At 37.4% G+C, this 14881-nt stretch overlaps 1 protein-coding gene across 4 annotated transcripts in view; it reads left to right on the forward strand.

Annotated features, from left to right (window-relative positions):
• LOC140186078 (pre-B-cell leukemia transcription factor 3) overlaps positions 1-14881 on the forward strand; it is a 215890-nt gene that overhangs the window by 92720 nt on the left and 108289 nt on the right. Inside the window, exon 1 of one of the 4 annotated variants that reach the window (XM_072239942.1) lies at positions 11765-11909. The exons of the other annotated variants lie outside the window; for them this stretch is intronic. Within the exon in view, the coding sequence (XP_072096043.1) occupies positions 11903-11909 (7 nt within the window). The 5' untranslated portion in view covers positions 11765-11902. Of the gene's footprint in view, positions 1-11764; positions 11910-14881 lie in introns of those variants that run through there. 4 annotated transcript variants of the gene reach the window in all.

Here is a 14881-nt window from a genome sequence, read left to right on the forward strand (position 1 = left end):
TTGGCTTGGTACCAACTGGAGTTTAGAAGAATGAGAAGCGATTAGATTCAAACATTTAAGATGCTAACAGGTGGATATGGAAAGGATGTTTCCTTGGTGAATTTGGAACAATAAGTCACTTTTCTCACTTAGGACACAGGTGAAGCAAAGTATTTTATCTCAGGATGGAGTCTTTAGAACTCTTTCCAAAAGATGGGAACGTATTGATAAGCAAGGACTTGAATGTTCACTGTGAGTAGACAGGAATGGGTGGTGACGATGAGATCAGCCATTACTTCAAGTCATTCTCCTTATTTATGTCTGTATGTTCTGAATATTCGGTTTCTAGAGGGTTGGAACTGCTGGGAGTCACTGTTAATCAGACTTAATTTCTTTTTTTTTGAAATTGGAGTGAATGATTCATGATTTATGGGAAGGAAATAGAAATTCCAGAAATGATGTTCTGTGCCAGGTGAGTTTAGGTTAATTTGCATTAAAAATGTTCAAGTATTAAATTTGAAGGCTTTTCTTCCATTTCTGAGATGGCTGTTAAGAGTATTTTAGAACACACCTGCTGCTTGCAAAATCATCAGCTCACTTCAGTGTAAGGATTACCCCAAATCTATGCAGGTGGAGATGTTACCAAAAGTAGACACAAAAATTCTATTTACATATAGAACAGCAGTCTTGAATGGAAAAGTGACTGGACATTTAAGTTAACAAGCCTTCTTTTCATGAACATCAACGATAGATGGCACCTTTTGAACAGATTAAAGAAAACTTTCCCCATGGGATTGTGGACAAAATATAATCTGAGATTATCATAATCAAATTGTTTTCCTATTTTTCCATGGACATCTTTTTTTATTGCTTTACCATTTTATGTCTTTGCTTTTGGCTTTGAGGTTGCTTTCCCTTTTAATCTTCAAGCTGCATTTGAGTTTCAAGTTTGCATTGTAGCCTGAGGTTAGAATCTTCACAAACTCTTGGACCATTTGTTCTATCTGCTTCAATACATATTAAAGTTGTGTTTGAATTTGAACATGCTATATCACATACATTTTTTTCTTGCGGTTTGTATTTTCAAGTTTAGGATTTGCAAACAATACTCTTCAATGTAATGTAGTGACATAAATTTTCATGAATAAGTGTTAACATTCAATATCAGTCATTGCTGTACCATCATAACAATTTGCTGTGGAAGGAAAGGTAAAATGAAATCAATAATCAATTTTCCTTACATAGTTTAATTTTTCTTTCAGGCTTGCTTTTATTCATATGGTACTGCCAGTTTTATTTTCTAGAATGATGGAAAATATCAAAATAGATTACATTGTTAAATTAAAATAAGCCATTCTAACTTCATTATAAATTAGGAGAGCCTGTTAAAATGAATATTTTTTCTTAGTAAGATAGATACCAAATGCATTTGTACTTTGGCATTAATTCATCAGTTTGTTTATTTTATGCCCCAAAATAAAATGTGTTACAACAGAAGTATGGAATACTTTTCCATCTTGACAAGAATAGTAAATTCTATTTAATTTCAACTTGGGAATTTCCAAGAAGCTATCATTGTCTCTTTCCTCTTCCTTATTTACATCCTAGCTCCTTGGCAGCATCATCCAGCAATGCCAGCTTCCACAAATCAACATACTCTTACCTTTTCACTAGTTCATTGTTGGACAATAGGTTGATAGTGTTTAATCCATCCATGAGGAACAGCTTCTTTCTGCTCAGCATTGGGAAATTAAACTGTGGATCTGAAAGCAGTCTCATGACACCCAACACATTGAAAAGCAGTCTATGGTGTTATCAAGCGTTTATGGGGAATCGTATATATAGTGGATTCCAGTTAATTGGGACACATCGATCCAGTACATTTTGGCCCAGTTAAGCTGCCAAAGTTTAATGGAAATTGTTAAAAAGGTCTTCAAAAAAGACAAGCTACCATTTAACTGAGAAACATATGTACTTAAATGAAATACAAAACAAATTAGAATACTACCAATACCACTACAGTACTATAAAACTGTATTAGTTAATAATTCATCCACTGTGTTCTTTTGACTGTAAATGAACAAAATGAGTGCAGACACTTGATGAAGATAATGGACTGCCTTCATACAGTGCTTCCAGTGATTGTATCCTCCAAACTTTCATTTTCATTGTAACATTCAAAATGATTGTCGATGCCTTCAAATTCTTTGGAGTACCTATTTTGTTGAAGTAGTGAAATCATTTCATTTTCACCCCCAGCCATTTCTGGCATCTCCAAGCCCAAATTCTTGAAACTGCAGTGAGCAAAGCAGTTCTGAATTATCTTACTGCTTATATCATGCCAACTGTCAGTGACAAAAATGTCTTTTTCAAGGCAAATACATGCAAATGTTGCTATTTTAAAAACTGTCGCTCTAAGCACAGTGTTGTATCTAATGGCTGTTCAAGTAAGTGCACACGGCAAATGCTAGTTAGAAACTGTTCGGCAATACTCTCCTGTCCCAATTAAGTGGCAAAATGTCCCAAATAAAGGAATCTTGGCTGTTTTCTTGATTAGTTTTATTAGTTTTTGTTCTTTAAGAGTTGTCCCAATTAAGTGGCTGCCCCAATTAAAGAATTCACTGTAATTTATTGTGTGAACAAATGGTATTTCTCTTGAACAACATTAGGAACACTAATATCAAATCCTCTTGTATTGACCATTTGAAAGGACTTGTACAGCTTGTGGAGGGAATATTTTTGAGAAAAAAATTGCTGCAGAAAACTAAGTCATTGTCAGTACTGTATACCAAACCAAGAATCACTATACAAAGTATACCAAGAACCACTAAGTCATTGTCAGTATACCAAACATTGTAAAGCATGTGAAAATGCGCACTGAACTGGCACTGGACAAGGGACCCCTGTGTTTTATTTCTAGGCAGTGAAGCAGTTTTCTTGCATGTGTGATGTACAGTCCCCATGCTCAATGGGTGACATGAATCATATCTTGTTGGTAGCTCTTAAAGTTTTCATCTTCCAAATAATGAGGCTAAAATAGGTTGGCTAATAGGTTGGTAGGTGAGGGAATGGAGTGGGCATCTTACATGACTACCAATTGTATGTTGCGGCATTGGAAGTTGGCATACAGATGACTTTTTGAAGCTTTTTTCCTAACTCCCCACTCACTCTTTATTTTAAGAAACAAGGTGGCATTTCCTTGAACATTCTAACATGCAGTCCATTATATTTTTGCTTCAATACTGATTTCATTGACAGTGGCTCAAATTATTTCCTTGAATTAAAATCCAGTAGGTTTTTGTGTTTTTAAAAAAGAGGGCTACGTAGTTTCCCCTGTATGTATTTATGTTCTAGTTTCCCAGCAGTGATGTCAAATGTGCATTACACGCTGATTGATATTGCAGCTTTTTGCCCATTGCCTTCATGCATGGGCACATCATGTGTTCTGGAAGTCTGTGAATCAATATCCTATTGTGCATTGAACATGCATGAAAGTGCTATTACTGTCTTGCTAACCATTCTGCACAGCAAATCAATTGTGCAGCTGGTAAAATCTCTTGACACATTTGATTTTCTGTGCCTGTGTCTTCTAGGTAAAATAATAAAACACCTGTATGTAATTATTAAATATTTTGTGGAAATGTTGCACAAACAGTGAACCTACAGATCAAAACAGGAAATATTAAAAATTATCATCAGGTCAGACAGCATCTGTGGAGAAAAAAAGTTATTAGTGAACAATTTTGAAATGTTCTGCTTTGCCAGCTGAGATGTATTTGTAATTCTTATGTATTAATAAAAACAATAATGCTTGAAAACATGGATTAAATGGCTGTATTTGATCCCATGTGTTCAATGACGTACAAAATTTGATTGAATATGATTTCCTTGTTACAAAATGCTTATTTTTCTCATTAAATATTGTATTGATGCAAAAATTAATTTGATATTTTAATCTATTTTATGATCATGAAATGATGCAGAGAAGTGTTCAGTATTCTACATGGTGAAAGGTCTTTGCGCTAAGTGAACCTCACCTCATTTTGATCGCGTTTCTCATTTCTGCATATGTTAACTTAATACTTGGGCACTAATATTTTAAAAGAACATGATAGTATTTGTCTTTTGTCACAACACTGTCAGCAGATAAGTATCTGAATGACTGGATCAATGCATGTCAAGTACTCCAATCATGTCAATATCAGCTATCTCAATCTATGTCAGCCATAATTTTAATTTTTAGTCAATATGGCCCCTTGATTTAATGATAGAGAGGATATAAATCAGTCTCCTACTCTCTTTAGACAAACTTGTATGACCTGTCAATAGTCTGTATTTCTGATGGCTTAGCAAAGCTTAATTTTTTTGAATGACTATGTGGGAATTCCCTCCTGCAAGAATGTTTTTCAAGCATTGCAGCTGCTTTAAGCATTGGGTGTTTGAACTGGCCATTGCTGTTGTGAGGGAGCGAACCCCCCACAGGCAGAAGTTTCAGATTCATTTTACTGCTTCTAAATTTACTGTAACATCACAACAGGCTTCCCATTTTATCAGGATACTGCTTGCTGGGCTTGAGCTTGATTTGTCTGGGAATAGAAGCATTTTCCCACAAATTCACAAGTTCACTATATTTTAATGATAACACACATCCTCTGCTTCACATTTCTCCCTTGTTTATCTGTTAGTTTACTGATAAAAATGTACTTTTGTCTTATTCCAGATTGGTGTCATAAATCATATTTGTAAACTGGAGTTAGTATCTCATCCTTAACTGATTTGTGTCACAGTTAGTAATATTGCCATAGCTGGATTTTCTTAAATCTGATGGGTTATATTGCAATACTGCGACTCGCCTCACCCTCTGTAAAAATGTTAAAATCGAAACAATGAAATGGGAGCTTAAAGTACTCCCATTTTTTAAAAAAAGAGTAAGTTGTAAGTACTTTCAAAACTTTCTGACATTATGAAACAATGGTAATTAGTACAGCTGTGATATAGTTAACAATAGCCAGCTCTGCATATAGTTAGGCAAGTCTAAGCCCCTTACTAGGATGATTGAATTTGTATTGTTATGGGTTGAAAAAAATCTACCCAACTCCATAGGAAGTCATGGATATGAAAACAGTGGAATTAGAAATTAGCATCTCCAGATCCTGCATGTTTCTGCTAGCTTTGAAAGTTCCATAATTGATCTAACTTGGTATAATTTTGCAATCTTTTGTTATTTCCTATGGAGTGGCGCAGAAATACTTTCTCTCAATGCCAACATGAAATTTCCTTGCTTTTAGCAAATTACTCGAGGATCAACATACATAATAGCAACCAATGGAGATAGTACACCCATGAAGGTCAAAGTCCAAGTAAATGCAATTACAATCACTGAAGCCCAAGGGGATTTGAACCTTGCACTCGACCTTTACAAAGTGAGGCCTTCTAATGACCTTCCTTTGTTGTGCATCACCACCCTCTAACAATAAAGGTTCATAGTGAGATCTTGGAAAACATGGGCCTCTTTATGTTATTTGTGGAGCCAGCTCTCAGCAGAACAATACTTTGATGAAATTCACTATTTAGCTGACCACTGCAGTTTTGACTGAGGAAAAAATGTTGGCAAATCAAGACCTCAGATGGAGCATAAATCAAGTGATTATTCATCACTGCTTTCCCAACTGTTTGAGATATTGACGACTTGTTGGAAAGCTCTTGTCTTCTCCTGAGCAATCATTCCCAACATTGAGGTCCTAATTACAATTAACCACCCTGGTATGTCAGGTCACATTGCTCACAAGTTTCAAAACAGAATCCCAAGTAGATGCTGTATTTTGATCTCTATCGAGAAAAAAATTGCCAGCTAGGTAAAGTTCAAATGTTCCCTCAAAAGTTGCAGCATCCCCAGTGGATCCCTGGCTAATTGATGCTTCAAAGTACAGAAAATTTCTCTAGACAGTATTGAGAACCTCAAAGCTATGTATCTGGAGCAGATATACAGAGGAAGAAATGTGCCAACTTGGAAACTCATCCAATCTCTGAATGACTGTATAAATAATATTGGCCTCATCAGTCACCTCAGAACCCACAGAAACAGTGTGAAAGCAAATTGGCCTCAATCCTAAGGGACTGCCTAAAACAAAGCAATTTTTTTTACTAAACTTATCAAATAATTACTCTTTAATAAAAATTTTTTATTGCCTTGAAGTCAAAATTACTGAACAATTTCTGAACTCTGGCTTGAATGTTGTAACAGTACCGTTATTATTGTATTGAAGACAATTTTTTTGAATAAATATGTTGATCTTTTTAGATCAAGTGCAGTTTGAAACAGCTTCTTTTTGAGTGTACAGTACTCTCGTTTTGCATGCAGATATTCATGAGTATGGCCTACACATGTAACCAAATGGAGCTGATGTGCTGAAGCCAAATCATATAAATGTTAGTTTCAGACCAATTCATGCCATTCACAAATTCCGATTAAAATGAAGCTGGATACAATTATTTACTTAATCCAGGCATAAAATACAAGACTTGAAGAACCAGCCCAATTAATAATTTACATGATCAACATGCATATTAAACTGGGGCTAGATTTGCTTCACTGTTACAATGACTGGGGTAATGAGGGCTAACAACACAGCTTTGAGCACGAGTTTCCACGCGTGTGGTGCTAGTAATTCTTGCTTGGATTGACAAGTGCTAGACAGCAGTCACAGCATAACTAAACCTGTTTGGCAGAATTAATCGCTGACAAACGGCACTTAAAGCAACGACATTGTTTGTGTCAGTTATTCTGTTTGATGTCACTGTTGGACTTAATAAATCAATAGTGTCAGTATTTGGTAATGTTTATAGCAGCAAGGTTTATTATTTCATGTGTCTGTCATGTACAAATAGTGTTTATCATGACTGTCTATAAATTATTACGGACAGAATGTTGCTTTGCATATAGGATTCAAATGTTGCTAGAAAAACATTTTCTTGTTTAATCTAGCTGTGTAAGTCATTTATTTTCTTTTAGCATGCTTAATCAGATTGGTCAAATGATAAATGTCATTTTTTTAAACCAGCTTATATATTTGAAACAGTTTCTGACCTTGGCTAGAACGTTCTGGTATTGTGGCTGTGTAACAGAGGGTCTAATTGGTACTCTTACATTGATGAGACATTGATTATTGGTTCCATTTCCAGTAGGGAGGCCATTAGTTATCCTACCACAGTAAATCATCTGAGAATAGCAGCACATCAGTTAGAATGCTAATTCACTCTGCTGGCAGCGACCACTGCGAGATGACAGCTTGAAGAGGGGGATGTTAAAAATGGCAGCAGATTGGTATTTTAAAGGGGTGGGGAACTCTGTACTGATGAATAAGAAAGATGACATTTGGTGTCCACATTTAACTATATTAGTTGTCCACATGAGGGTCGGTGTGCATGACCTACCTTAATTATGCCTCAGGCTGGTCAACAGCTGACTGAGAGTGTACCCTTTGGACAAAATGAAGAGAAGAAGTGCCTGGATAATTAGGCCAAGTTTAACTGCAGGAGGTATGCAGCCTTGCTGCTGGCTTTTGTATATTCATGACCTAGGTTTATTGATGGAAGGATGGCTTTCAGTGACACTGTCATTTGCAAGTTGAAAGGTAGGCAGTACTTGCGCTCAGATGTGCCTTAAAGGGTCTTGCAAGAAGCTCATTTGGATGCTGATTACATTTGCATCTGCATTTCTTTGTTTCAAACTATTTGGCAGACATCTGTTAATTTTAAGAGAGTGGCTTTGGTACTTCTCCTTGGGGGTTTAATACCATAGTTTAAATCAGCCCTTGTTTCAAAAATCTTCATGCATTTCCTTTAACCAATTTGAAAACCTCAAAAAACCAGCTTCAAACAATTTGTCACACGGAATGAAACCTAAGCATATTGTTCTGTAATTATAGCATTCATTCATGTTAACTTTTTGTGTTTGGAGAATTCTGTGTCGTTATAATTATGACTATAAATGAGAAATATGTAGTGAAACTCACACAGACTATATAATCTCAGTTAGAAAGGCCAACAAAGTTTACAGGCATTTTTTTTTGCAGCAGTAAATTATTTTGTACACTCATATGATGCAATACATCCTAAATAGTTGAAGCTATTGTGCAGCTCATTAAAAGCTAACTAAACTTAAACCTCTCAATTTTGTCTTCAAACAAATAAGCATTTTTCACATGATGGAAGTGGACGTGACACTTGTTCCGGTTTAAGCATTCTCCCAGCTCATCAGTCACACAATTTATGGTTTAGCTTTGAAATTTATGCCTGCAAGCCCCTTCTATGTATTTACACCAATTAACACATAAACTCTAATTACCCAGATCAAGGGAGTTGGGAGTCCATAAATGGAAAGTGACATGGCACTGTTCGGCAGCTGGCTGACTGGCAAGGTGACGATAAGTAGGAAAGTATCAATTAGAAGACATTGATGGTAATGCATCTGTGAACTGGCATGATAAGTGTTAGCAGCTTTTAGGTATCAGAATCTGCCTGTCTGCAGTTTGTGTCTGAAGGGCTGCAGACAACACTGAAGATTTTTTTTACTTGGGTATATTTTATGAATATGATGCACTTTTCAGATTTTAGAAATATGTTTTTTTTTCCATTTAGGTTTGTCTGTGGTCAGTTATTTTGAAAGTAGAAATATAAATGTATGTTATCTACTAATCTTGATTAGGGAAATAAAGGTTCCAAAACCATTAATGGCATATTATAGGCAAATTGCAGGGGTAATATTAGACCAGAGAAGGGTAGAATTAATGCACAGGTGAAATACACTGGAGCAGGTTTTGTGTGCACAATAATAAGCACATGGTGGAGTTATTTGTTGTGTTACAGCAAGGGGTCAGTGTAGCTTCTGAGTAATAAAGGAAGAGGTTTGTTCCTGAGGTTCCCTTATCTTGTAAAGAATTTGGTGCAGTACATGCGCGTCGTGTACAGAGGGATTGGTCTGCCCATAACCATGGGAGGGGATTGTTCATTTTGGTGATATTCCCATCTAGGGCCATGTTATTTTCACATTCTTGTTTGCTAAAACAAATGCAGTAGGAGTTAGATGGATGTTAGACAACTGCTATAAGCAGTAGTGGAAATTCTGAAACACCAAGTGCTCCTTTATGTAAACCTAGCTCTTTTTAAAAAGTTGTGCAGTAAGAAATAATTTCAAGAGCTGAGTTATTCCTCATTCTACAGTGGTTAGTTAATAGGCGTGTTTGGATAAAAGAAACACTTTGCTCACCACAGGGTGCTCTAATTAAGAGGTTCCCATTGTAATTATAACTGAAAGCAATTTGACTGGAGAAATTGGTTTTGATTACAAAGCATAGTCCACCTTGTCCAGCCGATTACTATCTTTGGTCCCGAAACAGTAACCAGAATAGCTCTCAGTGTGTTAATTTGATTATTTTGTCAAAGATTATGAAATTTATAACATTTTGTGAATATAGAAAGTAAATTCTTTATCTTGCCATCATATGCATATAATTATTGTAAAGATAAATAACTTAAAACAAATAGAAAGCATGACCATCAATTTTCCAATGAAACTAGAAGATGTGAAAATATACCCTTGTGGTTTGTGTAAAACTTGAGGCTCTTATTTTTCTATTTTTTAACTGCATTTTTCCCCCATCCTTCTCTACTGAAGTAGGTGATAGTGCAGATCATGCTGAAGTGGTTATTTGGCTTGTTAGCCCGGTCAGTGAACTGTTAAATAGTAGAAGGATTTCCCAACTGGATAACAACACGTAATCAACCGATAGCCGCAGACACCCTTACAACCTCATAATGGCTGCAAATGGAAAACTTGCCTTCTGATGAAGTCAGTTCTCCAGACATCTGGGATCTACCTAAGCAGTAGCAGTTAGCAGCACACCATGTAAATAATTTAACACAGTATCTCTGTTTGGATTATTGTTTCTAAATAATGATTAACTGTACTACAATAAGTCTTTCCTACTTTCAGAAGTTGAAAATAAAATCAACAATTATTTAGTATAAAGTATTACCTTTATTCATTGTGGTAAAGCAGATGATGAAAATTAATCTGATTATGGAGATCTACTATTCATAATTTGAATGATCTGAAGATTGAGGAAAATTTTCAATATAGATTTGCAAAAGATAAGTTCTGGTTGTTTATTGTGAATTTGTTTCGTTGAAATGGAGGGAGGAGGTCACAATACCAAATAACAGTCCTGCTCTGGACTTAGTTGAATTCAAGTAGCTGAATCCTTCTAAGCATGTGTGAAAATCAAGACTGCTCATAATAGTACAGTACTTTGGTCAGGTCTGTTCATTTAGGCTATTGTCTGCTTTGTTAAGTTTCTTTGTCTATTGCAGCTTCTATACAGAAGTACAGTAATAAAAGAGCTGTAGATAATGTTGCAGTCTGTAGTATGTTAAATACCCGACAGAAGGTCCATTAACATAAATGTTTTAATCAGAGCACAGTGTTATGTATCTAAATTAAAATGTTTCGTGTATCAGTCTGCTGCAAAAAATAGCATCATAATAATTACACATTTTTACTTTGTTTAAAAAAAACAAACCCAGGGCAGCTTTTTAAAAATAATAATTGTTGATACAACTTCGTGGGTCTTTGTAAATGGCATTTTTTGTCAATGATAAATTTTCCCCATTTTATGGCTTTATATTTTTGTGTTTTTTTTTTGGTTATAGTGACCTGGTTGTCATTTTAGAATATGAAACATGATCCATTGTCATCTACCTGGAAAGATGGCTGATTTGAGGGACATGGAACATTTCTTTAACAGAGTGCACGGATTCGCTTCAGGGCTGAGTGATAGATTTGCCTGCCTGGAGCATCCCAGTGTGTTTATACATGGCTTGTATGGCAGCTTTCATAAGACATTTACCCCATGATTTGCGATGAGCTTATGTGTGAATAATTAATGGCAATTAATCCTTAATTACAGTAATTAGGCAAGTCACAGGAAATTAAGCTGCAGCTGGAGAAGACCATGCCTGGGAAGAGTATTGGGGCTGAGCGAGTGTGCCATTACTGATAGCATTACTAGGATGAGCAGTACTTAGCAGTGCTGGCATTTCTGCTGGAGAGTTTGGGTGGGACAGGAGTTAATAACACTTCTCCCGGCACCAGGTCTGCATGTTTTAGTTCTGAAAATCGACAAGCCACTATTGTGTTCAGGCAGCTGTATGCTACAAAGTGCATGTGTGGCTGGATATTAGCAACGGCACACAAACATCAGTTCATTTTGTGTGGCAACATGCAGTGATGTTGGCAGAATGAAGAAATCTGTTGTTTATACATGTCAGTTTATGAATTGTATTTTTTTGCATCTTAAGTTTAAAACCAATCAAAATACTTCAGGGTATAAACACATTTTGCATAGAATGGCCATGTGGCTCAACCCTTTCAACATTTGTAAGTGGAAGCTATCTCCTACAGTTGGTACTTTCTGATGCAAGGATATATCTGACTTGATGTGCATTAATTTTTACGTAATCACTAGGAAAAGCTCGTTTGAAAGTTATCTCTGTTCACCAGAGTACAACTGCCTAAGTTCAGCCTGAATGAATTTACAAGTTAAACTGACACGGCATTTGAGTTGTGCTCCACTGGCATATGATTGCCCACAGTTATCATAGTGATCATATTGTTTCCTTGTAATGTACCTTGTTTGCACTGTGGTTCTACTTATTTACTGTCACTATTTTGTTTGATGCTTTGTGGGATTTTGTGTCTGGACACTATGACTTCGTTGAGAATCCAAGCCAATGAGAAGTAAAGAACTCAGCTTTCCAGTGAAATTTTGGAGAATATCTTTTGCAGTTTCCTTTTTATTAGGCCTACACAAGGAGCATTTTGTTCAAGAATATCTGTCAAGAAAAGTATTGTCTACTGTAATGAATGGCAGGTATTTTCAAAATTTCTGTATTTGGATTCTGTGTTTTTGTAATTAACTAATTATTCCAGCCTAGTCTGCCCTTTGCCATATTTTAATTAATATTGAGTAGGTGAAGAGAGAAAAAGCCCTCCTAAGGTTCCTTCTTTCCCTTATTTGATGTGCAAAAATATTTCAAATCACTGTCCATCGATTGCTCTTGACATCTATGAAGGTGAATTTGATCTGCGGAAATGGGTTTTGTATATGTCTGAAGGAGCGAATTCAACAGAAACAGGCAAATTACTGTAATTGAAAGAGAGTGTAATTTACAGACTGCCTTTAGGCTAATGCAAAGAGAGGCCAAGGATGTTCAGAGTGAGTGAAAAATCAGTTTCTCTTGAAGGGAAATGTGTGCTTTAGCAGAGGCATTGCTTGTTTCCTAGTGAATCTTTTGTTCTTGGAATTGAAATGAGTTGTACTTATTTTTAAAAATACAGTAATTCATTACTGATGGGTAAATAAGAATAGTTTGCTAGGATAATAATGTTCTGCCCCTCTTGAGATCCCAGTTTTCCCTTGTATAATCTGAACAGTTAGTAGTGACATATTTACGTAAAAGGAGCATGTCCTCTTGTAGATGCAATGTCATACACGTTTTCCCGATGATAGATAACAAAATATCCTCATGTTTTTAGCAATAATATAAAATATGCAAAGAAAAATATAAATTCTTAGTTACATTAATTTGTTAAACAAAAGTGTCATTCATTCCAGCCTTCTCAATAGCCCATAAATTCGAGTAGAACCAGCCACGTGCACTTGCTAACTGTGTCTCCATTCTCTTTTGCTGGATCTGGAGGATGATCTTGTTGATGCAGGTGGTCCTGGAACTGAGTGGATGTGCCTGAGATGTAATGGAGTGGTATAGACAGGCCAGAGCACCATAGAGCTCCTCTGGAAACCTTAAGCAGTCTGTGAAGCATGGCACAAATGTTGTCAGAGGTGCCAAGGTTTTTCATTAGATTAGAATAGTAAATTTAACTTCTTGTATCCAAGGGAGTGAAAATTGTACAGGGGCTATCAGCGGCGTCAACAGAGCCCTACAAAGTTACTTCTCGCAGGTCGATGGCGGTTATTTAAAGAGAGCTTTACGGGGGTTTGTCCATTATACAGGACCTATCAGTGATGTCAACAGAGCTCTACAAACTAAATAAAACTACAGAAGGGATAAGTGGGTTGGCCATTGTTGGGAGTAGGCCAGTGGTGAGAGTAGAAGCGACACGCTTTGGCTCAAAAAAGGCTTCGGCTCTGTGTAAAATGGCTGTTAAGGTTTCCTTTTTGGTTTTTTTCCCTCCCTTTCTGTACCATTTAAATGGCTGTGGTGTGCTGTTGGTGCCAGATGTCGGAGAACTACATCTGCGTGAAGTGCATCAGGCTGCAGCTCCTTGATGACAGTGTTGGGGATCTGGAGCAGCAACTGAATGACCTTCAGCTTGTATGGGAGAGTGAGGAGATAATTGGTCAAAGTTACAGGGAAGTAGTCACTCCAAAGTTGCACGAGGCAAGTAGCTGGATGACTGTTGGGAGAAATGGAAATAGGCAGTTAGAGCAGAGCACCCCTGTGGCCATTCCCCTCAAAAACAAGTATACCACTTTGGATACTTTAGTGGGGGATGACCTCCTGGGAGAATGCCATGGCAACCGGGTTACAGGCACTGAGCACGAGTCTGTGGTGCAGAAGGGAAAGAGGGAGAAGGGAGCGGCAGTGACAGGGGATATAATAGTGAGGGGAACAGACAGGAGATTATGTGGATGTGAACAGGATGCCTGGATGGTATGTGCCTCCCAGGTGCCAGGGTCAGGGATGTCTCAGATCGCGTCCACAACATTTTGGAGAGGGAGTGGGAGTAGGCAGATGTCTTGATACGTATTGGTACTAATGACATAAGAAGGAAAAGCAATGAGGTCCTGAAAAGAGAATTTGGAGAGCTAGGTAGAAAGCTGAGAAGCAGGACCTCCAGGGTAGTAATTTCTGGATTGCTGCCTGTGCCACATGCCAGTGAGGGTAGAAACAGGATGATTTGGCAGATAAATGTGTGGCTGAGAAGCTGATGCAGGAGGCAGGGCTTCAGGTTCTTGGATCATTGGGATCTCTTCTGGGGGAGTTATGACCTGTTCAAAAGTGACGGGTTGCACCTGAACCCGTGGACAGGTTTGTTAGAGCTATTGGGGAGGGCTGAAACTAATTTGGCAGAGGGTGGGAACCAGAGTGAAGGAACTCAGGATAGGACAGATGGTAAAAAAGTAAAGATAGCGTGCAGTCAGACTGTCAGGAAGGGCAGGCAGGTGATGGGACTTAGTTGCAGTTGACAGGCTGAGTGTCAGATCATTAGGGAGGTAGAATCAGAAAGGATAGCAAATACAAAGGTGTTGTATCTAAATGTGCATAGTATAAGGAATAAGGTGGATGATCTTGTTGCAATATTACAGATTGCCAGGTACCTGTATGATGTTGTGGCCATCACTGAATCATGGCTGAAGGATGGTTGTAGTTGGGAGCTGAATGTCCAAGGTTACACGTTATATCAGAGCTATAGGAAGGTATGCAGAAGGGGTGGTGTGGCTCTACCGGTAAAGAATGGCATCTAATCAGTAGAAAGATGTGACATAGGATTAGAAGATGTTAAGTCCTTGTGGGTTGAGTTGAGAAACTGCAAGGGTAAAAGGATGTTGATGGCGGTTATATACAGGCCTCCCAACAGTGGCTGGGAGGAGGACCACACATTACAACAGGAAATAGAAAAGGCAAGTCAAAAGGGCAATGTTATGGTAGTCATGGGAGATTTTAACATGCAGGTCGATTGGGGAAAATCAGGTTGGTAATGGATCTCAAGAGAGTGAGAGTTTGTTGAATACCTGAGAGATAGCTTTTTAGAGCAGTTCATCGTTGAGCCTACTAGAGGATCAGGTGTACTGGATTGGGTGTTATGTAATGAATGGGA

The sequence above is a fragment of the Mobula birostris genome, chromosome 22 (genome assembly GCF_030028105.1).
Source record: "Mobula birostris isolate sMobBir1 chromosome 22, sMobBir1.hap1, whole genome shotgun sequence".
NCBI classification, from domain to species: domain Eukaryota; kingdom Metazoa; phylum Chordata; class Chondrichthyes; order Myliobatiformes; family Myliobatidae; genus Mobula; species Mobula birostris.